Source organism: Saccopteryx bilineata, chromosome X (genome assembly GCF_036850765.1).
Source record: "Saccopteryx bilineata isolate mSacBil1 chromosome X, mSacBil1_pri_phased_curated, whole genome shotgun sequence".
Classification (NCBI taxonomy): domain Eukaryota; kingdom Metazoa; phylum Chordata; class Mammalia; order Chiroptera; family Emballonuridae; genus Saccopteryx; species Saccopteryx bilineata.
The window spans coordinates 98,737,027-98,764,831 of NC_089502.1; the positions used below are offsets into that span (position 1 = coordinate 98,737,027).

At 49.2% G+C, this 27,805-nt stretch overlaps 2 protein-coding genes across 4 annotated transcripts in view; one reads left to right on the plus strand and one right to left on the minus strand.

Moving 5' to 3' along the window:
- Nucleotides 1-6,105: 6,105 nt before the first annotated feature.
- ARAF (A-Raf proto-oncogene, serine/threonine kinase) lies at nucleotides 6,106-19,799 on the plus strand. 2 transcript variants are annotated; one of them, XM_066250409.1, is made up of 16 exons: nucleotides 6,106-6,214; nucleotides 8,073-8,227; nucleotides 8,380-8,483; nucleotides 9,882-9,984; nucleotides 10,074-10,228; nucleotides 10,334-10,432; nucleotides 12,377-12,533; nucleotides 12,634-12,661; nucleotides 12,738-12,883; nucleotides 12,974-13,176; nucleotides 16,447-16,623; nucleotides 16,724-16,770; nucleotides 17,253-17,371; nucleotides 17,590-17,721; nucleotides 18,893-19,027; nucleotides 19,226-19,799. In XM_066250409.1, the coding sequence occupies exons 2-16, from the start codon at nucleotides 8,132-8,134 to the stop codon at nucleotides 19,358-19,360; spliced, it is 1,836 nt and encodes a 611-aa protein (XP_066106506.1). In that variant the 5' UTR covers nucleotides 6,106-6,214; nucleotides 8,073-8,131; the 3' UTR covers nucleotides 19,361-19,799. The 2 variants fall into 2 exon arrangements, with proteins under 2 accessions (XP_066106506.1, XP_066106507.1); XM_066250410.1 differs by having other exon boundaries at nucleotides 12,392-12,533.
- Nucleotides 19,800-20,329: 530 nt separating this feature from the next.
- Nucleotides 20,330-27,805, minus strand: part of SYN1 (synapsin I) — a 54,421-nt gene continuing 46,945 nt past the window's right edge. The window contains exons 6-13 of one of the 2 annotated variants that reach the window (XM_066250408.1): nucleotides 26,062-26,124; nucleotides 25,264-25,406; nucleotides 25,098-25,172; nucleotides 24,902-25,004; nucleotides 23,492-23,632; nucleotides 23,088-23,175; nucleotides 22,383-22,983; nucleotides 20,330-20,857 (exon numbers count right to left, since the gene is read on the minus strand). In XM_066250408.1, coding sequence (XP_066106505.1) covers nucleotides 20,830-20,857; nucleotides 22,383-22,983; nucleotides 23,088-23,175; nucleotides 23,492-23,632; nucleotides 24,902-25,004; nucleotides 25,098-25,172; nucleotides 25,264-25,406; nucleotides 26,062-26,124 — 1,242 coding nt within the window. In that variant the 3' untranslated portion in view covers nucleotides 20,330-20,829. Of the gene's footprint in view, nucleotides 20,896-22,382; nucleotides 22,984-23,087; nucleotides 23,176-23,491; nucleotides 23,633-24,901; nucleotides 25,005-25,097; nucleotides 25,173-25,263; nucleotides 25,407-26,061; nucleotides 26,125-27,805 lie in introns of both variants that reach the window. The other variant, XM_066250406.1, reaches the window with a different exon arrangement.

Below are 27,805 nucleotides of genomic sequence, written 5' to 3' on the forward strand. Positions count from 1 at the left end.
ATGTCCAATGCATTTTGTTAGATGAAACCTTTTAATATAGACTATTAAAATAATGTTTAGGTTTACTTGCAAATTTCCCACACTCTGATCCCAGGGTTGTATATCTCTTCAAGGAATATTCAGAAGTGGAAACTTCCATTTTCTGCTGTAGATGGAAAAATTATAGTTGCATTGCCACTCATTTAAAAGTATCTTTATTTTTTTTCAATTACAATTTACTTTCAATTTTATTTTGCTGAAGGTAACTTTTTTTCTTTAGCTGCTGAAAGTAATTTTAAGCTGCTAGTTCGTAGCAAGTCTCAGGTCCACACCGCCTCCCATTGGCTGGGTTGGCCCAAAGCCCACCTTCTATGCGTAGGTATTGGTCTGCTAGTCTGAAATCCTCTCTCTTCTCCCGTGGTATCCCAAAGCTCGCCCTCCACTGCATTGCTATTGGCTGGCATCGCTGCCTGTTGGGGGCCGGAATGCAGAATGGCTCTTTGCAGACCGCAGCTGGTGGTCAAGCATAGCCCGTAGTGGAGGCCGATGAGCCCGGCCAGTAGGCCTACAGCTTTATCTCGTGCTATGCGGGGTAATGTCTCTCAAAATGGGTAGCTGTGTGATGTGTTCTCAGAAGCGGCGTTCTACAGGCAGCGGCAGGAGCGGGTGAGGGCGGTGGCGCTGGAGAAATGGGAGTGGTAGTTTTTATAGGAGAGCCTTGGGCACGTAGGACTGCTGGGGTGGATCCAGATTCCTTAAGGAGGTGCCCCTGCCCTGCCCCGCCCCCTGTTCGAATACTTTTACCAAACTTCAATTGCTGGATCTCTCACTCCTCTGTCCCTCAGGTTGGGGCACAATTTCCTCAGCTGTAACCCGGGTAGAATTACAAACGCAGTGGGAGAACAGATTGTGTATGTTTTCCAGACATGTTTCTAAGAATTTAAAATCAACAGTAATAAAAGCTATCAACCACTTTAAAATCTTTTTAAATTTCTAGATGGATATTTTCTAGGGGGAATTTCAGAAAACCATAATCAGCTAGTTCAGGTTTTAATTTTTGTTTCAATATGTGGGGCGCCTGATGGTCGATGATGATGATAACCCAAGTCACTTTAACGACCTTCATGGCTTGTGAGGTATCTGTGAAGAAGTACCTGGCTGAAGTTGTGGCAGTTATAGCATTGGGTTTGGAGTGAGTTCTTGAGAGAAAAAGCATTGCCCTTGGGGTCCCCAAACTTTTTACACAGGGGGCCAGTTCACTGTTCCTCAGACCGTTGGAGGGCCACCACATACAGTGCTCCTCTCACTGACCACCAATGAAAGAGGTGCCCCTTCCGGAAGTGCGGCGGGGGCGGATAAATGGCCTCAGGGGGCTGTAGTTTGGGGATGCCTGCTTGAGTGTGACCCCTGCCTACCCTCCCATCCTCTAGCTCTCCAAACAGCAGGTCGGATTTTGCTCATATTTTTCAAAATGTTATGCAGCATAGCCAAAAATCTGTCTTCAAATGCTGTCTAGAAATTAAAGTTTTTAAACAAATTAAATAATATTCAAATTAATTGACATTTTAGAATGTACTATGCTGACCCAGAAATCATTCTTCCTTTTGATGAGCATCTTGAAGCCCCTCACTGAGCTCCAACTAGAGTTGTGCCTGACCTCATATGATGCCATGGCTCCCACAGTGGGAGATGGGGTAGGGTCCAGGGATCCAATTTCAAAAATAGAACTTAAAAAATTTCTCTAACCAATAAGAATTTGTAAGAAATCATAATGTTTAGAATTACGTTGGAAATCATTTTTTGCCGTGCACTTTTAAATTGAGTGATATTTTATATACAATAAAATGTACCCATTCTCACTATGGAGTTAGATGAATTTTTGACAAATGCATACTGAACTAACTGTCCAGTCACCTTTAAAAGTTCCTTTGTGCCCTTCTCAGTCATTCTCCCGCAAGACAACTATTGTGATTTTCCTTCACTATAGATTAGTTTTGCCTGGCTTAGAATTTCATACAAATAGAATAATACTGTATTTCTCGTTTGTGTCTGGTTCCTTTCATTTGACCTTACGTCTATAAGATTTACAGACACATGAAGTAGTTTGGCTCTTTTGTTGCTCAGTAGTGGAAAAAAAGAAAGAAGAAAGAGGGAAGGAAAGGAGAGGAGAGGAGAGAAGAAAGGAAGCAGGTGAGGGAGAGAGAGAGAGAGTGAGAAAGGAAAGGAAGGAAGGGAAGGGAAGGGAAGGGAAAGGAAAGGAAGGAAAGGGAAGAAGGGAGGGAGGGAGGGAGGAAGGAAGGAAGGAAGGAAGGAAGGAAGGAAGGAAGGAAGGAAGGAAGGAAGGAAAGAGAGAGAGAGAGAGAGAGAGAAAGAAAGAAAGAAAGAAGCCACTTTACAATGGAGTCAGAGGCCCTGGCCAATTAGAGCGTCTTCTGAAATGCCAAGGTTGTGGGTTCGATCCTCAGTCAGGGCACATACAGGAAGCAACCAATGAATTCACAGCTAAGTGGAAAACAAATGCTTCTCTCCCTCTCCCCTTTCCTCTCTCTGTCTCTCTAAAGTCAATCAATGAAAAACAATTAGGCCTGGCCTGTGGTGGCGCAGTGGATAAAGCATCGACCTGGAATGCTGAGGTTGCCGGTTCAAAATCTTGGGCTTGCCTGGTCAAGGCACATACGGGAGTTGATGCTTCCTGCTTCTCCCCCTCTCCTTTCTCTCTCTTTCTCTCTTCTCTCTCTCTCTCTCTTTCTCTCTCTCTCTCTGAAAATGAATAAATAAAATCTAAAAAATAACTTAAAAAAAAAGAAAATTAAAATGGAGTCAGAGCTACCATCCTGGAGAAACTGCCTTGCACGTCCTACTCCTCTGTAATGTGTGAACTGGGCAAAATAACCTTTGAACTAGACCTAAAGCTGCATTGTATCCCAAACAACTGTTTGCAAAGATAACGTGAAAGCAGACATTATGACTAATGTACTGAAAATTAAAAACATTCTTCAGACTTAGCATCACTATGTTAGCTTATTTGCACTTGTAAAAATGCCTTCTTTCTACAGATGTAATTGTTCCCTTTTCCGTTCTCATAAATACCCCCTGCCTTGCTTCTTTTTTTAATTTTTTTTTTTATTTTTTGTATTTTTCCGAAGCTGGAAATGGGGATAGACAGTCAGACAGACTCCCGCATGCGCCCCACCGGGATCCACCCGGCACGCCCACCAGGGGGCGACGCTCTGCCCACCAGGGGGCGATGCTCTGCCCCTCCGGGGCATCGCTCTGTCGCGACCAGAGCCACTCTAGTGCCTGGGGCAGAGGCCAAGGAGCCATCCCCAGCGTCCGGGCCATCCTTGCTCCAATGGAGCCTTGGCTGCGGGAGGGGAAGAGAGAGACAGAGAGGAAGGAGAGGGGGAGGGGTGGAGAAGCAGATGGGCGCTTCTCCTGTGTGCCCTGGCCAGGAATCAACCCGGGACTTCTGCACGCCAGGCCGACGCTCTACCACTGAGCCAACCGGCCAGGGCCCTGCCTTGCTTCTTAATCTGAACATTATTTGAGTTTCTGCCTGAATCAGTGCATTCTAAATAGCTATTCTTTGGATCTCAAATAAATGCTTCTTGCCTCTCATTTTGGCCTTTTAATTTTAGGTTAACAGTAGCGGTCCATGATCCCATTGTTGTACCATTCTACACTCACAGTAACAATCCATGAAAGTCCAGTTGCCCCACATTCTTATCAATATGTACTATTTACTGTCAGCCTTTTTAATTTTAGCTGTTGAATGGTGAAGATTGTAACATCCACCGGGTACAAGAACAAATGTCGGAGACTTTCAGGAGTATAGATGTAACTTTATTGGCCAGTTTTACCTGCGCAGGGGCAAATTCCCGAGGTGTCCAGAGACACTGTGCTCACAAGGAGCTGCAGATGGGAATCGCACCTAGCACTCACAGCTAAACCTTTTTATAAGCTAAGCAAGCAAGCCTAATACAGAAGCAGATGTGGCGGTAACCTATTTGCTAAGGGGGCTGCACATAGCATAGCAACAGGGGCTGGGGTCTAGCTCATTGGCGAATTCTAAACCTAAACTTCTAATAAGGGTCTTTTAACCAATAGAATGCAAACGTTTGTCTCTTTTTCTTTTTTCTTTTTTTTCTTCTCTCTCAGCCTCCCAGAGTCCCTATCTGTCTCTGCTTCTTGAACGACCTTGGGCATGTTATTCCTAACAGAACAGGAGCAGGACCTGCCTGTAACCCTTAATTAAGTTCCCTGTTCCATTAGTGCCCTGCTTGTTTTCTGATCTTCTCTTGGTCCTTACAAAGATCTGAATAGAAAAGGGGCGATGGGAAATGGAGGTTATATGACAGCCCAGTAAGGAGAACTTCTGTCTCTCTCCTTGAGAAAGCACTTTATAAATACAAGGTGAAGCATGTTGAGGCCCCCTCACCTAGTGACTTTTCTTTGACCCTTCGCACTTCACAGAGGGTCGCTGAGGCTCCAAACAGGAAACTGTAGTCATTTCAAATACAACAGGCCATTCATGCTGTTGGGTAAAGAATTAAAATCTTGTGAGGACTCGGTGAATCCTCTCAACAGAGGTAGAAAAGAATGAAATAGTTTTATTATTGTAAAGAGTTAAACTAAACTGCGGTGCACCCACCTGACCTGGTGGTGGCGCAGTGGATAGAGCATCGGACTGGGATGTGGAAGGACCCAGGTTCGAGACCCTGAGGTCGCCAGCTTGAGTGCGGGCTCATCTGGTTTGAACGAGGCTCACCAGCTTGGACCCAAGGTCGCTGGCTCCAGCAAGGGGTTGCTCAGCCTGCTGAAGGCCCGCGGTCAAGGCACGTATGAGAAAGCAATCAATGAACAACTAAGGTGTTGCAACGCGCAATGAAAAACTAATGATTGATGCTTCTCATCTCTCTCTGTTACTGTCTGTCTATCCCTCTCTCTGACTCACTCTCTGTCTCTGTAAAAAATAAATAAATAATTTTAAACTGCGGTGCACCCCACAAGCAATTCGCTAAAGACATTGGGAAGACAGAAAAATCTCATTCTTTTAAACAGCCAGGGAGATACAACCCATTACGTGGATGTTCTCAAGAAAGACAATAACTTGTCCTCAAGTATAAGAACTTTACAGCACCACTTGCTACACATAGTTCATCTCAAATTCACCTGGTAATTGGGGTAGCCATCTGCCTTTAACCAAAGGAAAAATGAAACACTTATCTTTGACAAGCAGCTAACAACTTGGAGCCAGCTGCCTAGATAAAATTGCTACTGAGAGTTAGATAGGGGCGCTATCCCCATTGATGTTTACATTTCAAAGAGATGACTCTAAGGCCCTTGGAACAGTATCCTTGGGTCATAAAAATGTCAGGAGGTCTATTTAGCTTTTGAAAAGATTTACATACATCCCAAAGGGACAGAAAAAAAATGTAGTTTCAAGGTTTTTTTTGTTTGTTGTTTTTTAAGGAAATGCTCTAAGAAAAGGGAGGATGGAAAGTCTCTTTCACTTTTGACACCAGGTTAAAGTTGTCTTAAAAAATTGTATTTACCCTTCAATTCCTCCACACATTTCCCTGCGCTTGTGCCCAATTCCATGTCCACACTTCCCTCGCCTCTTCACTTAGCCATCTATGACTAGACTTTCAAAATCTTGATCCTAACGGAAGCCTGTCAGAACAGCTGGCTGCCTCTCCTAAGGTCAGACCCCCCAGCCTGGCCACACTAGAGAATGGTTCTTATCAAAGGCTATTACTCTCAGAATTGGAAACGTTTTAAAGATGGTAAAACTGAGACCCAGGAAAATCCCAAATGATTACTTAGGGCTCCAGGTCATTGGAGCAAAAAGGGCACTTAAGTATTCTCCACCCAGATTCAGGTACCCCTAAAGTCAGCCCCAAGTAATCGAAAAGTAGGTCTGCTTTATTCTGGCATAACACGATTACAGTTAGAGCCCATGACATGCAAATCTCCTCCTGAGTGCGCCTGCGCAAACCAGGACGTGCGAATTTGCCTCAGACCCTGACGTTTCAGGCAGCCCCTCCTAATCCGGAACATGATCCACATTCCGCTGGTCCTGCCTTGACAGGCATGACCTTAACCCAATAAGAATAGAGGGCTGAGTCCTGTGGTACCAATAGTGAAAGCCCAAGGGGCGGTGGAGGCGGACTTTATGAGGAAACAAGAAGACAGGCTCAAGATGGAGGCGGCGGCGGCCGTTGCAGCCTGACAGGTGAGGGCGGGCCTGGCTAGGTTAGGTTTCTGGAGCGGCCGCCGCGCTTGGTCCGGGAGCCGGGACCGAAAGCTTAGCTACAGGTTGGGTGCGCCCGGGCCCCAGCGACCCCGCCCGGAACCGGAGGAGTGGTTTGACCCGGGGCGAGACCATCGTCGACAGCGGCGGGTAGTAGTGGCGGGTAGACAGGAACATGGGTGCAAGGCTTTGGGGGATGGTTTCGCCCGCCGCGTGTGGTATCACGCCTGCGCAGAGCCTGAATGCTCTCGGTTGGTGGGGCCCGGTGGAATGGTTCATAGGCTGTTGTGTGTTGTACCGGGATCCCCTCTAAACCTCCTTAAGGTATCTGATAAACCTTTCTTACCAACAACAAGAAGTGCGTGGAGACGGGGCTCACTACTCGCCTTTTTATTCTGGATCAGTAACTCAATGTTTTGAGAATTCCCTCGTTACTCCTCTAGCTCTCCCTAACTTCCTTCCATTGCCACTAGATATATGTATGTTACCCCTTCGTTAATTGACGAATAATTTTGGAGCCCCCCTGCTTTACCTCCATTCATCTCACTTCAGTAATGCTTGGGATGCACTTTTCCACCTGAGAATGTCTGGTGACCGCCATTATCCACTCTTCTCCCTATTACAGTCTAGTGACCTTCGTTACATTTCCCTTCAACATAGTATCTGCTGAGCCTCTGAACTACCCATCACAGTTTGGTGACTCCCTAACAGTACTGTATGGCCAGGGGCCATCATCGTGGCCATTCACAAGCAGGTTCTCATTGAATTCGGCAGATGTTAAAGAAACGGCTGAGTCGGAGGATGGTGGGCCATTCTATTGTTTATTGGTGTCTCACCAAGACAGGCAAGCCACAAGAAAAGCCAAGGAAAAGCAGAAAACCTGCTGCTTTTCCCATGGAGGGCAAGGGATCAGGGAGGCCTCTGCATTGCTGATGGCAGGAACCCAGAGAGGGAGACGGAGAGGGGGAGGGAGGGAGAGAGAGAGAGAGAGCACACCCCCGGTCTGCTTTATTTTATAGTGTAGAAAATTAAAGCCTTTAAGCCAATATAAGGAAGTCTCTGATACAAAGCCACTTATCTGAGGCATAAATGGGATCCCTCATAAGAGTGTGGGTAAAAGCTTAGTTTTGAGAATATCTTAGTATTAGAAGGGTGGGAAAGGCTTAGTCTTAAAGCCTTTCCTTGGGCTACAAGGACTTTGCCAGCTTACAGCCTGTCTCCCACACCCAATGCAAACTATAAGCGAGCAAACCTATATATCATATTTACAAACTTATTTGACCAACAAGTACCTGTGAGCCTACCATTATTACTGTCCAGGGCTTAGGGATGCCCAGAGTGCCCTTAAGAAGTCTCTTGATGCAATTCCCATTTCCCCCAAACTAAGGGCAATATCTGATGATCTCCCATTTGTTCCCGTTCACTCTGTCCTTCACCCTGTCTGTGACTCTTCCTTCAGCGCCGTCTCTGGTAACCTTTCCTCTTCATTAAAAAGGCAGGACAGACCGTTCTTATCCCTTATGTACCTGGCACGCCCCAGTGCAGACTGCCCCATTAGCCCCCAGCAGAGACTTGTGGACTCCTGTGCCCTCCAGGATAGTGTGTGGGGTTTCTCATTGTGTTATCCCACCCCCACCAAGCCCCATGCAGAGATCTTGGCAAAGCTGAGCAGAGGAGGAACTGGATCTATTTCAAGGTTCCTTTACTTACTGCTGTGTGGAAATTAACGTACCGGGTGGGGGTGACGTGGAGCCTGGAGATTGAATTTTTTTTTTTGTTCCCTGCCACTGTGATTCCAGATGATCATTATTGGACTTGCAATTCCTCTTCTGTTTTCTAGGAACCCAATGGCAGCAGCCCAGCTCCACCTCAGCCCATCTTGACAAAGTCCTAGGCCCCATGGAGCCGCCACGGGCCCCCCCTGCCAATGGGGCCGAGCCATCCCGGGCAGTGGGCACTGTCAAAGTGTACCTGCCCAACAAGCAACGCACAGTGGTGAGTCTGATAGCAAAGCTGGCAGGGGTGCAGATGGGCCCAGTTGGAAATCTTGGATCAGAAGGGTACCTAGGGCTGGGAGGAAGCTTTGCTGAGGGGTGGGAGACTTGGCCGGGTTCCCTGTTGAACTCTTAACCCCCACATCTGTACAGGTAACTGTCCGGGATGGCATGAGTGTCTATGACTCTCTCGACAAGGCTCTCAAGGTGCGGGGTCTCAATCAGGATTGCTGCGTGGTCTACCGGCTCATCAAAGGGTAAGCCTGGCACCTCCCTCACCCTCTGGGTTCCCAGTATGCTCTCCTCTCCTCGGAGTCATCTGACTTCTACTTCACTCCACTGTGGAGTCTCCATTAGTCTTAGTTCAGTGAATCCATAAGTCCAACCAGCTTTTGCTTCGTTACTTCTTTAGTTCATTGGCCTGTAAGATCAGCAACACATTCTCTCCTTGGACCTCAAGTCTTCATCCCACTCAATCATTTTATTCATTTCTGTTTTTTTATTATTTTTTTCCTTTTTGAGAGTAAATTTATGAAAACTGGAGACAGTGAAACAAGTAAGGGCTTAGGATAGAAGAAGCAGCAGGATAGGGCCCAGGCAGGCTGCTTTGGCTCTGCAAAGTCAGAACAGGGGCCCTGGGGACAGGCTCAGGGGCTAGCTCGGGAAGAGCTGCCGCGGCCCACTGCTCCTCTGGCTGCAGGTCTGGCGGGGACCCTTAGAGTGTAGGACAGGGGTCCCCAAACTTTTTACACAGGGGGCCAGTTCACTGTCCCTCAGACTGTTGGAGGGCCAGACTATAAAAAAAACTATGAACAAATCCCTGTGCACACTGCACATATCTTATTTTAAAGTAAAAAAACAAAACGGGAACAAATACAATATTTAAAATAAAGAACGAGTAAATTTAAATCAACAAACTGACCAGTATTTCAATGGGAACTATGCTCCTCTCACTGACCACCAATGAAAGAGGTGCCCCTTCTGGAAGTGCGGTGGGGGCCGGATAAATGGTCTCAGGGGGCCGCATGTGGCCCGCGGGCTGTAGTTTGGGGACCCCTGGTGTGGGAGATGCACACTGAGAGGGAAGAAGGTGTGGGCATGCTCCTGGGAGGGACAGCCCGCTATTTTGTTCTTTAAGTATTTCATCAATTTGTCAGCTCTCTCCTACCTCTGTTTTCCCATTCTTTGTCGGCTTGAGTTGGGCCTTGCTGACCTTCCATTTATTCTTTTGTTCTGGCGTTCCTTAAGTTTTTGTTCAATTCATACATTGCTTTTTATTTGTTGTTTCAATGCCTCATCAGCCATTTTCTTCAGGGGCTTGCTTAGCACTTCTGAGATTTAGTTGTTTATTCACCATCTCATCTGTTCCTCGTCTTGCAGTTGAGAGCATGGACTCTTCACACTGTTCTGTCACACACACTCCCTTGTGGCCTTGGGCAAGTAAGTCACTTTATCCCCCTGAGCCTCAGCTTCCCCATCTGTAAAGTGGGGCAACGATAGTAACTAGTACCTAGGGTTAGGTTGCCATGATGAGAATGAAACATGCCAGATGACTCCATGGATGGCAGACTTGGAGGGACTTTCAGGGGTTCCCTGACTTCCCAGGGCCTCAGTCTGTCCACCCTCCCACTCAGTCCCTTCCATGCCTCCTGCAGGCGAAAGACAGTCACTGCCTGGGACACAGCCATTGCCCCCTTGGATGGCGAGGAGCTCATTGTGGAGGTCCTTGAAGATGTCCCACTGACCATGCACAATTTTGTGAGTACAGGGTAGATAGTGGGGGCAGACCCTGCGTGTGGGGGCAGGTCCTTAACCAGGCCGTAACCTTCCCTGCTTTGTGGTAGCAGGTACGGAAGACGTTCTTCAGCCTGGCGTTCTGTGACTTCTGCCTTAAGTTTCTGTTCCATGGCTTCCGCTGCCAAACCTGTGGCTACAAGTTCCACCAGCATTGTTCCTCTAAGGTCCCCACAGTCTGTGTTGACATGAGTACCAACTGCCGACAGTGAGCCTGGCCTGGGGTGGGTGGGGGAATGGGGAGGACAGGTGCCCACCCACGAGACTCGTACAGACCGCTGACCCTTTTCCTCCTACCCTTAATGCCCTTAAGGTTCTACCACAGTATCCAGGATTTGTCCGGAGGCTCCAGACAGCACGAGGCTCCCTCAAACTTTCCTCTGAATGAGCCACTAACCCCTCAGGGTCCCAGGTAGGGATGCCTAAGTTGAACAGCTAATGTCTGGAGAAAAAGATTTGGAGACCCCTGTATACCGCAAACTTCTTTCCCCAAATACAAGCGAAAGTTTATTTAGAAAGTCACAGAGGTAGAAAGAGTGAGCCAGCTGGGCTGTGTGGGTTCAGGAAACAAGTTACAAAGGCAAAAGAAGAGCCCTTGCAGCTTAGCAGAGAGAGCAAAGCTATGTACCTTGAGGGAAGAAGGAGGAAAGCTGTGGGCATGCTCCAGAGGGAGGGAGGGTGAGAGCGAGTGAGCAAGAGTGCACAGGCTTCTGACCACAGCCGTTCTTCGTGTACCTGACAAATATTTGTGGAGCACCTGCAAGTGGGAGTAAGGGTGTGGAGCTGTGGGACCTTGAGCAAGTCACCTAATCGTTCTGTAAAGATTTTCTCATCTGTAAAGAGAGGATAATGATACCTTTTACCACATGGGGTTCTGTTGAGGATTAAATGAATTAAGACATATCCTGTGCTTAGAAAAAGATCTGGTACAGAGTATATGTTCTTATTAATTTTAAATATGTATGTGTGTATATATGTATACACATAAAAGCACCTAACTTCTAATTACTTCATTAATTCTTTCAATATAATCATGGTCAAGCCTTTCCATTTTGAAATACAAATTGTTTTATTATAAATTCCCTTCTATTTCTCCTTTATGTTAAGTATTATAATACTATAGTATTTCTATATTAAAATACATTATTGCCCTAATATATCAAAAGTTTCTAAAAGTTGCATTTTATATGTCTATTATATATTTTGTAATGTCTATATTTACATGTATATGTTAATGTATCGTGTTAGATTTATAATGTTTTTAGTTTTTATATGATATAGAACATCATATATTTTTTAATTGAATTTATTGGGGGTGATACTGGTTAACAAAATTATACAGGTTTCAGGTGCCCAATTCTACACCACATTTCTGGACACCATATTGTGTGCTCACCCCCCCAAATCAAGTCCTGCTCTGTCCCCATTTACCCCAGCGACACTCTCTTCCGCCTCCCTGTCCCCCCAGTCCCTGCAGTCACCACACTGTTGTCCGTGTCCATGAGTTCTTTTTCTTTTTTCTTTTTCATCCTTTTTTCTCATTCCTGGAAGTCCCCTCACCCAGTGCCTCTCCCCTACAGCTGTCAACCGGCTCTCTAGCTACAAGTCTGTCTCTATTAACATCATATATATATATATATATATATATATATATGTATTATGTAATATATAAAATGATAAAGTTACGGCATGTTATGTTATTTTTAATTATTGGTGTATGTGGATAAATTCTGTATGAATTTTATTTTAGGATAGTGGAAGGGAACATTAAATATTTTTGTAATATATATAACATGTAACATGGACATATAACATATATAACATTGTGATATGTATATTTTGAAGCATTACCATTTTAATATAGGTCATATGTTATGTAACACATGATATATTTTAATAGTGCATATAGTTATAAAGTGTTGTATGTTACTTTTTCTCGCACTGTTTGGCTCACTGTTTCTCCTTAGGTCTTTTCTCAAATGTCACCTCCTTAGAGGAGCTCTTCCTGATGTCACTAGTGACACTTTCTGTCTCCAGATGCTTTATATTTTCCTTTATTGCACCTATCACCATCAGATAGATTAAGTATCCTTTGTTGTTTTTAATTTTCTCTCCCTACTGGAACATCATCCCCATGAGGGCAAAAACTTTCATTTGTTTTGCCCACAGTTTTATTTTCACCACCTAATATGGTGTCTGGCACATGGCAAGCACTCAATAAATGTTTCTTGAACAAATGAATAATAGTACTAATAGTGGATGTTTACTCAGTATGAGCTAAGCACAGGTTTTACGAAAGGGAGGGGGCAGGGGGCAGCTTGCTGGGTCTCCCATTCATTCAACAGTTATTTCACAGCCTTTCCTCTGGCAGCTCCTGCACTCAGCATCGAGACCCTGAGCACTTCCCCTTTCCTGCCCCAGCCAACGCCCCCCTCCAGCGCATCCGGTCCACGTCTACCCCCAACGTCCACATGGTCAGCACCACAGCCCCCATGGACTCCAGCCTCATTCAGGTTGGTGTTGAGGAGGGAAGTCACGGGAGACCAGCAGGCAGAAGGGAGAACCATTCCTGTTGGCTTCCACGTCGTCTGACTCCTGTCCCTCTTCTTCCAGCTCACTGCCCAGAGTTTCAGCACTGATGGTGAGCCCCCACTGCCTGTGCCCCACGCCCCCCTCCGCCTCACTTGCCTCCACTCACATCCTCTTCACGACCACAGCTGCTGGTAGTAGAGGTGGTGGTGATGGAGCCCCCCGGGGGAGCCCCAGCCTGGCCAGTGTGTCCTCGGGGAGGAAGTCCCCACATTCCAAGTCCCCTTCAGAACAGCGGGAGAGGAAGTCCTTGGCTGATGACAAGAAGAAAGTGGTAAGCTCCAGGGGAACCTGTGGGGGGCACCACAGGCTGAGTGATAAGGGATGTGGGCAGGCCCCTGAGATGCCACCGTGTGGCCCACAGAAGAATCTGGGGTACCGGGACTCGGGCTATTACTGGGAGGTGCCACCCAGTGAGGTGCAGCTGCTGAAGAGGATCGGGACGGGCTCGTTTGGCACCGTGTTTCGCGGGCGGTGGCATGGCGATGTGGCTGTGAAGGTGCTCAAGGTGGCCCAACCCACAGCTGAGCAGGCCCAGGCCTTCAAGAACGAGATGCAGGTGCTCAGGTGAGATTGCACGTGTGTGTGGATGCCGGGAGAGGGCAGTGGGCCCGGCCTTGGTGCGTCCGGGGAAAGGCCATGCTTGGGCGCTTCTGCGCATCACCTGTGTTCGTGTCATTAACAGCATAAATGTTAAGTTGTATCAAGTGTCCCTTTCCCCTCTGGGAAACAGGTATGTTTAGAATACCTCTGATGACGTTATGGTTTGTGTTTGGGTTAATATTGACATTAATTAGTAGCTCTGGGTCTTGGTTGCCTGCTGTGAAATGGGTATGGCTGCGGGACTCCGTTAACATCACTGAGTGCACTTTCATTAATAGCATAATGCTAGTTAGCTGCGTTGCCAGGGAGCTTGCATCTTCCCTTCTTCACTGCGTGTACTGTGTCCTTAGAGTTACGTTTATTGTGTAGCATTCTTGTCACTAATTAATTATAATAATGGCATTATTTGAAGAGCAGTACTGCAGTTGATTCTTGAACAACATGGTTCCACTTATATGTGGATGTATTTTAATAATGCTGTAAATATTTTCTCTTTCTCAGATTTTCTTACAATGTTTTCTTTTGTCTAGCTTACTTTATTGTAAGAATATAGTATATAATACATATAACATACAGAATGTGGGGAGGTTTTTGTTTGTTTTTTATTCCGTGAGAGGAGGCATAGACAGACTCCTGCATGTGCCCCGACTAGGATCCACACAGCAAGCCCGCTAGGGGATGATGCTCTGCCCATCTGGGGCATTAGTCTGCTGCTCAGCTACCAAGTTCTTAGCGCCTGAGGCGAAGGCCATGGAGTCATCCTCCGCATCTGGGGCCAACTCACTCCAATTGAGCCATGGCTGCAGGAGGGAAACAGAGAGAGAAAGAGAGAGAAGAGGGAGAGGGTGGAGAAGAAGATGGGTGCTTCTGTTATGTGCCCTGACTGGGAATCAAACCCGGGACATCTTCACACGGGCCCGATGCTCTACCACAGAGCAAAGCAGCCATGGCCCATACAAAATGTGTTTTAATTTTTTCTTCTTTTTGACAGACAGAGAGTCAGAGAGAGGGACAGATAGGGACAGACAGACAGGAAGGGAGAGAGATGAGAAGCATCAAGTCTTCATTGTGGCACCTTAGTTGTTCAGTGATTGCTTTCTCATATGTGCCTTGACCAGGGGGCTACAGCAGAGCGAGTGACTCCTTGCTCAAGCCAGCGACCTTGGGCTTCAAGCTAGTGACCTCGCTTTCAAGCTGGTGAGCCTGTGCTCAAGCCAGCGACCTCAGAGTTTTTAACCTGGGTCCTCCATGTCCCGGTCTGATGCTCTATCCACTGCACCACCACCTGGTCAGGCTGAATTAAGTTTTGAAAGAGCTGAAAATTATATGTGGATTTTCAACTGTACCATGTGTTGCTCAAGGGTCAACTGTATTAACTATAATCATAACCATAATTTAATCATTGTTTAATTTATGATTGTAGTTGTTCTACTTAACTTATCATTAATACTATATTAATTCATTTGCGCTGAGAAACCCTGGTGTTCCCTTTCTTCCACACTAACTACCACCACTCCTAGGCCTACACATGGGCTTTCCTCTCTGACAGGTGGGCACAGTTATGTTACAAAGTTGATGTTATCATAACTTGTGCCGTTTTAATGTTTATCCTCATAATGGATGACACAGTAAGAAAAATTGTTCTCAATGAAATAGTGATTTGAGCATGCTCTTAATTTGCATTATATTAATATTTTAACCACAATATGACTGCTCTGAAGAATGCTTAGGTGCTGTATTATCTGCTCCGACATGGCAGAATTGCAGAGCATCAGTGATGTTGCAGTTGACCCTTGAACAATGTGGAAGTAAGGGGTGGCAACCTCCCTGCGTGGTTGAAAATTCATGTATAAGTTTTGGCTCTCCCAAAACTTAGTTGTTTCTCAATATCCATGGGGGATTGGTTCCAGGACCTCCCTGCAGATACCAAAATCTGCAGATGTTCAAGTCCTATATATTAAACAGCCTATCTCAGTGCACACAGTTGCACCCCTGAATCTGTGGGCTCCCAACCTCAGATTAAAAACCGTACAGTTATGCTTGACCAGGCAGTGGTACAGTGGATAGAGTGTTGGACTGGGACGTGGAAGACCCAGGTTCGAGACCCTGAGGTTGCCAGCTTGAGTGCAAGCTCATCTGGTTTGGGTAAGGCTCACCAGCTTGAGGCCAAGGTCACTGGCTCGAGCAAGGTGTTACTCAGTCTGCTGTAGCACCCACAGTCAAGGTGAATATGAGAAATCAATCAATGAACAACTAAGGAACCGCAACGAAGAATTGATGCTTCTCGTCTCTCTCTGTTCCTGTCTGTCCCTCTCTCTGACTCTGTCTCTCCCACAAGAAAAAAAAAAAAGATAGTTATTTATTGAAAAAAATTCCATGTGTAAGTGAATCTGTGCAGTTCAAACCCATGTAGTTCAAGGGTCAACTGTGTTTACATTTGTGTTACCCTAACTGAAGTTAGTACTTCTATAAGGAATGAAGGTTTTTGTCTAAGTTAGGGCTGATCTGTTCCTCAGTGACAGGGTTGCCGTGAGGTAGAGCCAGGTAGCCAGGAGCACTAACAACAGGGCTTGCTTGTGTTCAGTGCTGTTCATGTGCCTTGTGGATTATTTACTTCCTCTTCCCAACATCACCAAGGTAGCTAATGTACTTTTCACAGTTGAGGAAAATGAGACGCAGGCTAAGTGTCCTCCTGAGGTTGCAGAGTGAGCACCTGGGGAAGCGTGGATTGGAACAGAGGATCTAACTTGAGTCAAGCCCCAAGTTCTTTACGTCTAAGCCTCCTGTGGAAACAATATAATCACACCACTGATATTTTCTACCTGCCATTTATCAATATTATGCTGATACCGTGTAATATTGATAAGTTGGCATTCTATTTTCTCATCTCTAAAATGATCACAGGTCCAGGTAATGGTCAGAGTTAGAGGTATGGCAGGTGCTGGTGTTTAAGACACTACTGGGTGGTAGAGGGCTGGGGGTGGTAATCTACCCCTCTTGTTTTTGTTGGAAAACTGGGATGAAGAAAATCAGAGCATAAGTCCCAGCTCCAAATCAGCCCAGCAAAGATATCTCACAAATTCATTGAATCTGGCTATAGTCTGGCCCTGAGCTTCCTGAAAGGTAGGGTGGGAATGATGACAGGAGGCGACAGTGAACAGCACCATTCCTGATGCTCAAAAAGTGAATGACAGTTTTCCCTCCCTGCCCTAATACCTCCCTCCCTGCCTGCAGGAAGACACGCCACGTCAACATCTTGCTGTTCATGGGCTTCATGACCCGGCCAGGGTTCGCCATCATCACACAGTGGTGCGAGGGCTCCAGCCTCTATCACCACCTACACGTGGCCGACACACGCTTCGACATGGTCCAGCTTATTGACGTGGCCCGGCAGACTGCCCAGGGCATGGAGTGAGCCTCCTGGCCTGGGGACTAGGAAGGGGGTTGGGGGACCTGCGGGAGGGAGATGAGGTAGCCCCAGCCAATTTGCCACCTGCTTCCACTCCCACAGCTACCTCCATGCCAAGAACATCATCCACCGGGATCTCAAGTCTAACAGTATCTACCTGTCCCTGTCTAAGGGCTGCGGTGGGAAGAGGATTTAGAGGGATGTCTCTTGGAGGTGTTTCTAGGGATGAATAGGGGCCATGTGTCACATGGCCGTTGCCAGGTGGCAGAGCTGTGGCTGGTGAGGAACCTTTACTGGGGTCTCTTGGTCAGGAATCAGAGTTACAGTTTGTTCAGGTGTTGTCCTTGGGGACTCTGGTCAGAGTCTAAGGTGTGGCAGTTGTGGAAGGTATTACAGAGTATGGGTACCCTTAAAGGGGCTTCCTGGTCAGCAGTCACAAGGGGTCCAAGTGTAAGGGGCGTTAATTGGAGCTCCCCACCCAAGTCAAGGTTGTGGTGGGTTTTTGTGACATTGGAGGACTACTGGCTAGGGTTAGAGGCATGGCTGATGTGGAGGTGTTAATGACAGCCTCACAGTCAGGATGAGAGGTGTGGCTATTGGGAGTCCTTGTAGTGGCCCTTGACCCCAGTGGACATCTTCCTACATGAGGGGCTCACAGTGAAGATCGGCGACTTCGGCCTGGCCACAGTGAAGACACGGTGGAGTGGGGCTCAGCCCTTGGAGCAGCCCTCAGGCTCTGTGCTGTGGATGGTGAGTTGGGCCAGACTAGGCCAGGGTCTGGACCAGGGGCAAATAGGGACGTGGGCAGCAGGACTGGGACATGGGGTGCCTGTTCATCTAGACTTCTCATGTTTCACCCTGTGTGGGTGGCTCTTGAGTTGTACCCAGTGTGGCTAGTGGTATCTGGGACTGTGGGCCAGCCATTTGCTGACCTCCACGGTTCCCCTGCCTGGTCTGGCCTATCGAAGGCGGCTGAAGTGATCCGTATGCAGGACCCGAATCCCTACAGCTTCCAGTCGGATGTCTATGCCTATGGCGTTGTGCTCTACGAGCTCATGACTGGCTCCTTGCCTTATAGTCACATTGGCAGCCGTGACCAGGTAAGAGCCATGCCTTATCTGCAGTCTCCCAAGCTAAGGGGTCCCTCATCCTGTAAACCCCAGATCTCCTTTGCACAGTTGAGGAATGCCACACTTCCTCCAGAAAACCCACGTTTTCTGGGCTTAGAACTCTCAGAATCCTCTTGGTCTCCTATACCCAGAATCCCCTTCTTCTCCCTCAGCCACAATCCTCTTGAGTCCTCAAAGTTCAGAATCTCCTGAATCCCCTATGCCCACAATCCCCCCCTCTGAGGCCCCCAAATACCCAGAAGCTCTCTGGACCCTTCAACAACTGCCAGTCCTCTGACCTGGGAACTCAAAATCCTGCAAGTCCCCAAAGCCTAGAATCTCATTTCTTCAGAAATAGAATCCCTTTGTGCTTTTAGAGTACTCACAGATATTCACGATATTCAGGCCTTGGGTGTTTGGCAGGCTTCGGCTCCCTGGCACCCACAATACTCTAGGCCAGGTGTCCCCAAACTACGGCCCGTGGGCCACATGCGGCCCCCTGAGTCCATTTATCCGGCCCCCTGCCGCACTTCTGGAAGGGGCACCTCTTTCATTGGTGGTCAGTGAGAGGAGCACTGTATATGGTGACCCTCCAACGGTCTGAGGGACAGTGAACTGGACCCCTGTGTAAAAAGTTTAGGGACCCCTGCTAGGCCTTAGACTCTCACAGTCCTCTAGGTTCAAGGCCTGGAATCTCCTAGGCCCTCAGAAACTGATAATCCTAGACTCCATATACCAGTACTCGTACAGGCCACATGAACTCAGCCCTCAGGCCCCAGACCCCCACAACAATAAAAGCTCCTGAAGGCTAGAATCCTTTAGCTCCCTCCCTCCACAGAAGTTCATGTTTCCCCTAGACTCAGTACTTTCCAGACCCCTACGCCCCCTAGAAACCTATGGACTTATAATCCTCTGGGCCCCAGATACCTACAATCCTTGATTTCCTCAAGCCTAAATCCCTGTGCTCTGCAAGCAGAGAATCCTTCTAAGACCTCAGAGACCGGGAATCCTTGGGTTCACAAGATAGCACAACCCCCAGAGCCCCAATACCCAGAATACCCCAGTTCCTCAAAAGGAATCTCCCAAGTTCTTTGAGACGAAAATTCCCTGGGCTCCCGGCCTAGGTCCCCAGATAAGCCGTTCCCGTCTTCCCCACCCCCAGATTATCTTTATGGTGGGCCGTGGCTATCTGTCCCCGGACCTCAGCAAAATCTCCAGCAACTGCCCGAAGGCCATGCGGCGCCTGCTGTCCGACTGCCTCAAGTTCCAACGGGAGGAGCGGCCCCTCTTCCCCCAGGTGGGCCGGGTCGGAGGGCTGGGTGTCCTGGGGAAGGGACTCTGAGGAGGAGGAAGACTCCAAGGTGGGAATGTGAACCCTGCGTGTTCAAGGCTCACACTGTGTGTGTGTGTGTGCTTCCCTGTAAGGCTGGGGTTTGGTGGTGGTGGGGTGCCCGTGTGGCTCTGGACACTCCTCCTCATGTGACCCTGCCACCAGATTCTGGCCACGATTGAGCTGCTGCAGCGGTCACTCCCCAAGATTGAGCGGAGTGCCTCCGAACCCTCCTTGCACCGCACCCAGGCTGATGAGTTGCCCGCCTGCCTCCTCAGCGCAGCCCGCCTTGTGCCTTAGGCCCTGTCCCCAGCCACCAGGGAACCAGTCTCAGCTTTCTACACCAAGGAGCCCTGCCTACCAGCCAATTGATGTTCCATCTCTGCCCTGATACTGCCTCAGGATACCCCATTCCTGCCCTGGGAGATGAGGGGTCCTCATGTGCTTTTCCAGTCTCTCGAATTGGGGGACCCTTAAGACTGAGACCTCCACCTCCTCGGTAGTTTGATTTCCTCTTGCCTTTGGGGATACTTCTAAATTTGGGAGCTCCTATATCTCCAATGGCTGGGATTTATAGCACAGATTCCACTCAGAACCTCTCTGGAATTTGTGCCTGATGTGCCTTCCACTGGATTCCGGGGTCCCCAGCACCCCGTATGGATTTGGGGGTCCCTTCTTGTCTCTCCCACCATTCAAAGACTCCCCTCTTTCTTCATCAAGAAGCACAGAATTCTGCTGGGCCTCTGCTTGTTTATTTTGCTTCCCGACTCTTGTGGGATTCAGAGCCTCTGAGGGGTAGGGGTGAGTCCAGGCAAGGAGCGGAGGTTGGGGGGAGGTGCGGACCACACAAACAGCGCCACTGCACGCATCACCACAGGCGGCACGATGAACGAGGACCACATATGCCAAGCACCGCACGAGAGGAGGCCACGTCAGTCACAGACACAGACATCACGGCAAAGGTGGGGAAGTGGGGGACCACTGGCCTCCCATGTGCAAAGGATTCTGGGAGGGTGGGTGGAGTTTGCATATTTAAAGACAGCTGTCAGAGGCAGGAAAGTGGGGCAGGGCTCCCTGGGAACTGGGGTCTAGCAGTGGGAGGAGCTCCCAGTGTGTTGAAGGGAGTTGTGGGGGCAGGTGGAGGGAAATCCTGTGGGGGCAGGTAGGTGGTGGCATTTCAAGAGGTGGGTCTCCAGAAACGGCAGATCCATGAAAAGGGGCCCAAAGGTAGGGGTTTCTTAAGGGTTTGGAAAATTTTGATGGAGAGCAGTGTGCTTGAGAGCTCTGGGACCAGGAGTAGGGTTTTCCAGGAATTTCAGGGCTCCAGGAGGGGTCTCTGGTGTTAGGGCCAGAATGCCAGAATGGGTTGCCTGGTGTTTGGGAGCTTCTGGGAAGGAAAACGCACTCTGAGGACCAGGAATGGAGGTCTTCAGGAGTTGGCAGGTTCTAAAACTGATAAGTAGGTCTTGAGGTGACCAGAAGTGTCCTTCCGGGAGGACTTGGGAACTCCAAACATGAGAAATAGGTTTCGGACCAGGCGTGAAGGTTCCCTAGGGATTTGGGCATTCTGAGTGAGAAGAGGGCTCTTGTTGGACCAGGAGAGGGCTTCTCAAGGGAGTTGGAGATTCCAAAATGAGAAATGGATCCAGGGCCCAGAGAGGGGTTGCCCAGGAATTTTAGGGGTTCTCAGGGTAGGGTGTCAGTCAGAGAAGAGGCTGGCGAAAGACTTCCTCAGGCTGCGGATGGTCTCAGCTTTCACCTCGTCCTGGCTAAGGCTGGGCCTGGGCGGGGCTGGCTCTGGAAGGTTGAAGGCATTGGTCAGAGACTGGGATTTGCTAGAGAGAGACAAGGTGGAGGTGTGGGAGGAAGGGGGGAAGAGGAAGGGAGGAGGGGGAGAGAAACACAATGTTACCCCAGGCCCGGCCCCAGCCCTGCCCCCCTGGTCCTGGGGCGGTGCCTGTGACCCTCCCACCCATCAGCATGGGCCTGGACCCTGATAGGTGCTCAGGCAGGAGTCAGGGAGCCCTGGTCCAGGCTGGGAGCACTTGAATCCAAGGTGAAGAAGTCTGGGATTAATGGGAAGAGTCCTGGGCTGAATCTTCAAATCTGGGCTAGACCGGGAGGAGTTTGATAGAAAGGTGAAGATGGGCAGGGAGGTTTCCAGTCTAACGGTAAGGAGTCCAGGAAGAATGTGTATGCTGCGGGGGGAGGGGGGGGGCTTAGATCAAGGACAGGCTGGGAGGGACAAATCTAAGAGGGAGCAGTTGCATGTGACAGCAAGGACTCGTGAGCGAAGGTACGGGCAGATCTGGAATGGGCCAGAACAGGCAGAGAGAATGGTGTGATGATTTGGGAGGAGGGAGACGGACCAGAAGGACTTGGGGATAGACCAGAAAGGAGCCTAGATCAGTGATTTTCAACTGGAGTGCCACCAGAATTTTTAAAACATGCAGTACTGCCCTGGCTGGGTAGCTTAGTTGGTCAGAGCATTGTCCCAGTAACCCCAGGTTATGGGTTCGATCTTTGGTCGGGCATACAAGATTCAACCAATGTATGCTTAAGTAAGTGGAACAACAGATCAGTGTTTCTCCCTTCCTTTCTGAAATCAATTTTTTTTGTAAGAAATGCAGTTCCTGAATTTAGTCAGGGACACTGACTTCTTTTCCCTTAGATTGTCAAATAAAGCAATCACAGCAGCCAACATTAGCCATCCAGTGTGAATGAATCAAAATTACTCCTACTTTTTTTGTTAGATCAGCAAAAAATATATTTTTTGGTATGCCACAAAAGTCTAGCAACTAGGTCTCTGCCATGAGATGAAAAAGGTCGAAAATCGCTGGGCTAGACTGTAGGAAAAGTAGGAGGATGACTAGAAAGAGTGTGAGGTGATACAGGACTGAACTGGGTAGTGGGTCGTTTGGGACATTGGCCCGGAGGAGTCTCGAGGATGAGTTTGGCAGCAGAGAGGGTCGGTGGGTGGATTGGTCAGGAGGAGGACTTGGTGGGTGGAGAGTTACTGAAGGAGGGTCAGCAAAGTATCTGGGCTGGAGGAGGGGACTTTCCCAGAGACTGCTGGGAAGACTGAACTAAAAGTGGAGTTTCTCTGGGATTCTAGCACTGAATCTCTGGGATGGAGGGCAAGAACCTCTGTGGACTGAGAGGGGTGACAGTTTGGGGGAGAGGTCTGGCCCAGACTGGAGAGAGCTCTCAGGACCCCTGGCTAGCATCTGGGTCCAAGGAGCTTGGGAGCTGGGGCTGCCTTCCTGGTATAGGAACATGTTCTGTGAGCAGCAAGGCTTGGGCTGCTGTGGAGTCCCCTTACTTGAGCTGGGGGTGCGGAGGTCCCCCGGCATTGGCGGTGGCAGGTGACGACACATCCTGGCTAGGTTTCTGGGCCAGCTGTGGCTTGGTGGGCCGTCCAGCGGGGCCTGGGCCGCTGGGGCCGCTGGGCCGTGGTTGCTGCGTGGTGGGTGGCCCAGTGCGGGGCATGGGACCCGCCTGGCTGGCCTGGCGGGTGGGGCCAGCAGGGCCAGGAGGTTTCTGGGGTGGGCCTTGGCGCTGCTGACCACCCGGTGGAGCCCCTGAGGCCTTTGGTGGAGCCTGACCAGAGACGGATGTCTGACGGGTAGCCTGTGGGGGACCCGACTGGCGCTGGGGAGATGGGGAGGCAGGTGGGCGGGCTGCTGGAGGTGCCCCGGGCCCTCCTGCCACTGGCCGGGATTGGCGGCCTTGACCCTGGGTCAGCTGTGGGGCCTGGGACACAGGCTGCTGTGACACTGACGTGGGACTTGGTAGGCGCTGGGGCAGGGGGCTTCCAGCTGGGGGTCCAAGGCCTGAAAGGTGCTGCTGGCCCTGTGGGGGTGGGCGCTGCTGCAGTGGGGGTCCCTGGCGTTGGGGGCCTGGGCCCGGCTGCGGAGGGCCACCTGAGGGACAGAGAAAGAGTTCACATGTGAGAGCTGGCAAGTGAGGGGTAGGGGGTCGGGGGCTGCAGGACGGTAGGCACCCAGGAGACTGGCTCCTCACTTACCCTGTGGTGGGGGTCGTTGTTGAGCCGGGGGCCCCGAGGGCTGCTGGGAGATCTGGCGGCCCAAGGGCAGGGCGCCTGGGGACGGAGTCTGCGGTAGAGGAGTGGAGCAGAAGTTAAAAATAGCTACCGGTCAGTGGAGCATCAGCCAATCAGAATAACATGGGTTCCCTGTGTGCTGGGTGTTGCCATGTTTGTGGCTAAGCTGAGGAGATGTCAGGTTGTTGGGAGGGGACCCCCAGAGGAGGTGTCGGGAGGCACTCAAGGAATTCAGGGTAGCAGCTATTTATTAATTTTTTTTAAAACAATGGGAAATCGCCACCACATGCGTAATTGTGATGCCCCAGCTGATGATTAACTCTGTGACACACCAGGACCAAGGGCTGGCCTGACCACCACTAGCTGACCTGGCTGTGGGAGCCCCTGCCGGGGGACACGTCCCGCTGCTGGGGTAGGGCCTGAGCCATCTTGTTAACCACGAGTTCTACGATGAGCTGTTTGTCTTCATCCTGGTGGTCACCAATGAGCGGCATGGAGGAGCCCACCACCTAGAATGGAGACCCAGTGAGGAGAGAGGCAGGAAGTGCATGTGAGGGTGACAGTGACAAAGTGCTTTTAAGTTGGAAGAAGGCATGGTGGTTGCCAAGGAAATGAGCTTCAGTTTGTTAGTTACTGGTGTGCAGTGTGAACAAAGCTTGTCTACTCCACAGTACTAAACAGCTCATGAGGTGCTAGCAAATTAGGCACCATGGGCCACATCCAGCCCAGCACCTGTTTTTCTATGGTCTACGAACTAAGGATGGTTTTACATTTTTAATGGTTGGAAAAAATCAAAAGATTTCATAGCATGTGAAAATTATGTCAACAAACAAAGTTTTATTGGAACCCAGCCACACATTTTAAACATGTTGTTTATGGCTGCTTTTACAGAGATGAGTAGCTTCAAGGATACTCTGTGGCCCACAAAGCCTAAAGTGTGCACTGTCTGGCCCTCGACAGAACACTTGATGACCCTGGCTTTCTGGTTTGCCGGGTGCTCTGTCCTTTACAAAGAACTTTGTGGTTGACATGGTACTTCACAGTTTACAAAGCTCCTTGCCCTTCACAAAGGACTGTGGCATATGCAGTGTGTTTAGACTTTAGACAGTGCTTTGCAAATGGCACCAGTCTTTTTAGAAAATGCTTTATCATGTACGAAGTGCTATTGATTACCAAACACTCCAAATTTTCAAGGCGGATTTTACCATTTACAAATTGGTTTACTATTTACCAGAGGCACCACTGTTTGCTAAGAGCTTTAGAATTTTGAAAGTGTTTTGTTTCAATAACAAGGACTTCCAGTTTACAGAGCTCTTCCTTTATAGTTTTATAAAGCACTTTGCTGTTCACCAAGCACATCCTAATTTTATAAGGTAGTTTACAGAATGCTTTAGTATCAACAAGTACTCTTTTCAAAGGTCTTTAGAGTCTACAAAGTACTTGTTTGTTTGCCAAGGACCTGTCAGTTTACAAAACATTTTCAAGGTTATTAAGTGCTTTGCCATTCACCGAGAGGGCTCGGTTCACAGAGCACTTTATAGTTTAACAAGTGTTTTTGCTATTTACTGAGGATGTATGTCCAAGTTCACAAAGCAGTTGATAGTTTACTAAGTATTTGGCATTTGCCAGCGTGTCCCAGTCCAAGGCACTTTACAGTATACTAAACATTTTGCCATTTGCCGAGGACTTTCCGGGCCATGGCGTGCGTCCCAGTGTACAGTGTGGCTGCCGTGCGCCGCCCTCGGTTCCCCCCGTAAATCCCCGGGTGCTGCTCCCACCTCAATGATGTGATCCCTTCCGTCCTTGCCATGCAGTGCTTCCACTGCACAGATGTCCAGTCCCCCAAAAATCTCTGAGCATGTATCCACCCACAGCTTGTACCTGGCAACGTGGGGAAAGAAAGCCTGTCAGTGCCTGCCTAAGCAGCCACACTCCCACCCTCCCTTCCCCACCCCCAGAGTTCAGGCCACCCACCTGTCAGACATAGCAATCTGCTCTAGCATTGCAGAACCAGTGTTGGTCTTCCAGTTTCCTGACACTGACGTCCTCCTGGGAGAGAGGGAGAAGAGAGGCTCAGGGGGCCTGAACTGCACAAGGCAGAGCTGGGGACCCCTACCTAGGCCTCATTTTATCCACTCACATGTAGGCCTTGTAGTTCTGCCCGATCTTCTGGACGCGCACGTCGTATTTGGCATCAATGAAGGGCTCAGCAGTGGCATATGTCTTGGTCAGTGCCACGACACTTGCGATGTCCTGGAAGTCATGCTGGTTGTCCACCTTGACCTGTGGGGGGGGTGGGGATCAGGGCCTTGGCAGGAAGGGGCAGCAATGGCGGTGCCTCAGGGTGGAGGTGTGCACACAAATGACACAGGTGAGCTAAGTACACAGAAATTCAGCAGACATACCAAGGTACTCATGCATGGATGGGTAAGTGGTATGGTAAGTGAACTATGTCTCAATAAGCTGTGGGAAAATTGTGTGTATATACAGTATATGCATACAGTAATAAAATTAGTTGTAGACAATATACAACAGAAGCATGGATACACAACATACAAATTGCAAGTCTGCTTTCTACATACACAGACAAAATCAGATGTTGGAAAAGCATACAGGACCCCAAGACCCTTGAATATAAAGGATTACGTAGTGTGTGTTCAACACAGAGGCATGCATCTACACAGATACAATGCTGTATACGCTAACAAAATAACAGGACACATAAAGCTAGCCAAGTGCATGATAGAAAATTGGGCCAACAAAATCTAAGAATGTGAGGGAAAAGATAGAAACAGATAAAAACGCCCCAGGACACACAATCATACAGAATTACTGGTGTGCATTGAATACAAAATATACATTTACATACATATGCACAATGCCAGGAGCGTGCACCATTTACAAACACACAGGGTCACACCCCAACCCAGGGACTCACCTTGCCCATCCCAGAGTGCGCATGCCCCATCTTCACAACCACAGGGTACGTTGTGCTGCTGAGCTGGTAGGTGGAAAGGCAGAGCATGGTCAGGGCAGGAGGGCTGATTGCCAGGGGTGGGGGTGGTGTTGAGGGGAGCCTATCCACTAGGAGCCACATTAGAAGCCATTTCCCAGAAGAGGCAAGTCAGAGACAGGCAGACAGCAGCTGGGAGTCACACAGCACCTCTGATCTCAAGATCAAACCCAGAGCCCTGTCTGCCTGTCCCTCCCTCCACCACCCCCAGACTTCCCGCCTCTGCTTTCCCAGGCAGAGGCATGGGATCAGGGTGGGGGCCTTTTCCGGAAAAGGGAAAGTTTGTTTATACAGTGACTGGATGATAGAGAAGTGAGTGTGTGCATGTGTGTGCATGGGGGTGTGGTGGTGAGCATGTAACAACTGGACCCCTCAGCCAGGCCTTGTATGTAAGCCTTGTCCACACACATACACAACCTAGAGACGCACACACAAACCCTCAAAACTCAGATCTACACAACCCAACCCACAGATGCCCATGCATGTTGAGACCCATGAGACGGAGAGACCTGCAGCCAGCACAGCCTCCGGAGCACATCTCACTCTCCAACTGTGGAGATGCCCACAGTCATTCAACCTGCCCAGTGCTCACAGCGTGGGCTGGGGGCCAGGGCTTCTGGCTAGCCTCCTGGCCCAGCAGCACACAACACTTTTGGGCGCGCAGACGCACACACAACCCCCTCCCATCACCCAAATCTATACTATATGAAAGATTACCCATGTAATATAAAGACAGCCCTCAGGGCACAACCATGAAATGCAGAGGCATACACAACTCTAAGAGGCACACACAACAGAACAGGGCACGTAGTCAACACTCACACACACTCAACACTCCTAGCCACACACAACAAACAGAAGGACCCACAGTACATACCTAGAAAGGTAGACACACTTGTAGGTATTAATAGAACCACTGAGACCTATAACACAGAAACCCACACTACACTCCCAGGCACACAAACGTCTATCTAGGGACACAACATGTCTTGCCACATACACAGAGAGGCATACACACAACCGGAGACACTGCAACCCTCCTAAGCAAAGAGATGACACTCCTGGGTGTGTGCATGCACACACATGCTCACATGCTCACACATGCAGGTGCAGGGATAAGTCAAGTCTCCTGGACCCTGGGCAGGATCGAGGGGACTGGACTGGGCAACCCCAGCCCCACCATAGTACAGATGCACACAGGGCCATGCCCTCTGTCTGCTGTGCAGACAGCTGCCCCGCAGGGTAGAGAAATGCCATTCCCGGAGGGGTGGCTGGGGGTGGCAGTGGTTCCCAGTTCCCGACAGGCACAGGAAGCCCGCAGGCTCAGAGTGACCCATTGACCGTCAGGCGTCACCCTCCCTCTGCACTCCCACCTTCCTCATTTCCCAAAAGATTGGCGTCATTATGGGGCCCTGAGAGGCACTGAGTTGGGATGGGTTTATGGGGATCATCTAGGTAGCGTTGCAGGGAAGCACCCAGAGGCAGCGGATGATGATGTAACACTCAGACACACAACTCACAGAGGGGAGGAATATCCACAATTACATGTGCAATCTAGACCTGCTTTACAGAGGCAGACGTGCAACTCCCAGAAGCAACACAAAACACACAGGGCTACAGTAAACACTCAGCTGCACACATACCACTTAAAGGCATACAGGCAACTCTC